This window comes from Pleurotus ostreatus, assembly GCF_014466165.1.
Source record: "Pleurotus ostreatus strain PC9 chromosome Unknown scaffold_3, whole genome shotgun sequence".
Lineage (NCBI taxonomy): Eukaryota > Fungi > Basidiomycota > Agaricomycetes > Agaricales > Pleurotaceae > Pleurotus > Pleurotus ostreatus.
In genome coordinates, this window is record NW_023503158.1 from 3,224,475 (window position 1) to 3,225,024 (window position 550).

A 550-nucleotide genomic window follows, 5' to 3' on the forward strand; every position below is an offset into this window, starting at 1 on the left:
ATGTACACCACTCAACTCCTGTCCGCCTTCTTCATCATCACTTCTCTGCTCATCGTCCCGGGAGTTCATGCTGCAGGCGGATTCGCCGCGACCTGCTCCGGCTACTTCGTCCGCGACAACCACTTCCTGCAGGCCAACTGCGGCGACGGGGTCGGGGGGTTCAAAGACTCGACTCTCGATCTCAACCTCTGCATCGGAAATTTCGGCGGCAACCTCGTTTGTGCGCGCAAGTGGGTCAAATACGTCGGCATCCCCTTTTCTTTCGCTGATTTTTGGCGTAGCGGCGGCTATGCAGGCTCATGCTCGGGCTGTGGTATCCGCACTGGAGCGTTTATGACATGCAGGTGAGTATCACCAGCGAAATTGGGGCCGGAAGACTCAGACCTTCTGACACGCTTGTAGATGTGGTGGTACACCACAGGGAAGCGCCATCGTCGCAGACCTCAGTCAGTGCTTCCTTCTCTTCTGCCTGCTGCTTGGCATGCACTAATCATGATTGTCAGACGAGTGTGTTGCAAACCTTGGCGGAAACTTGGCCTGTGCTGTGTAG

The 550-nt window shown here is 56.2% G+C and overlaps 1 protein-coding gene across 1 annotated transcript; it reads left to right on the forward strand.

Annotated features, from left to right (window-relative positions):
• Positions 1 to 550, forward strand: PC9H_005703 (uncharacterized protein; the record flags this gene model as incomplete). The annotated part of the gene is made up of 4 exons (XM_036775263.1): positions 1 to 230; positions 282 to 344; positions 403 to 446; positions 504 to 550. 4 exons carry the CDS (start codon positions 1 to 3, stop codon positions 548 to 550), a joined length of 384 nt encoding a protein of 127 aa, XP_036633765.1.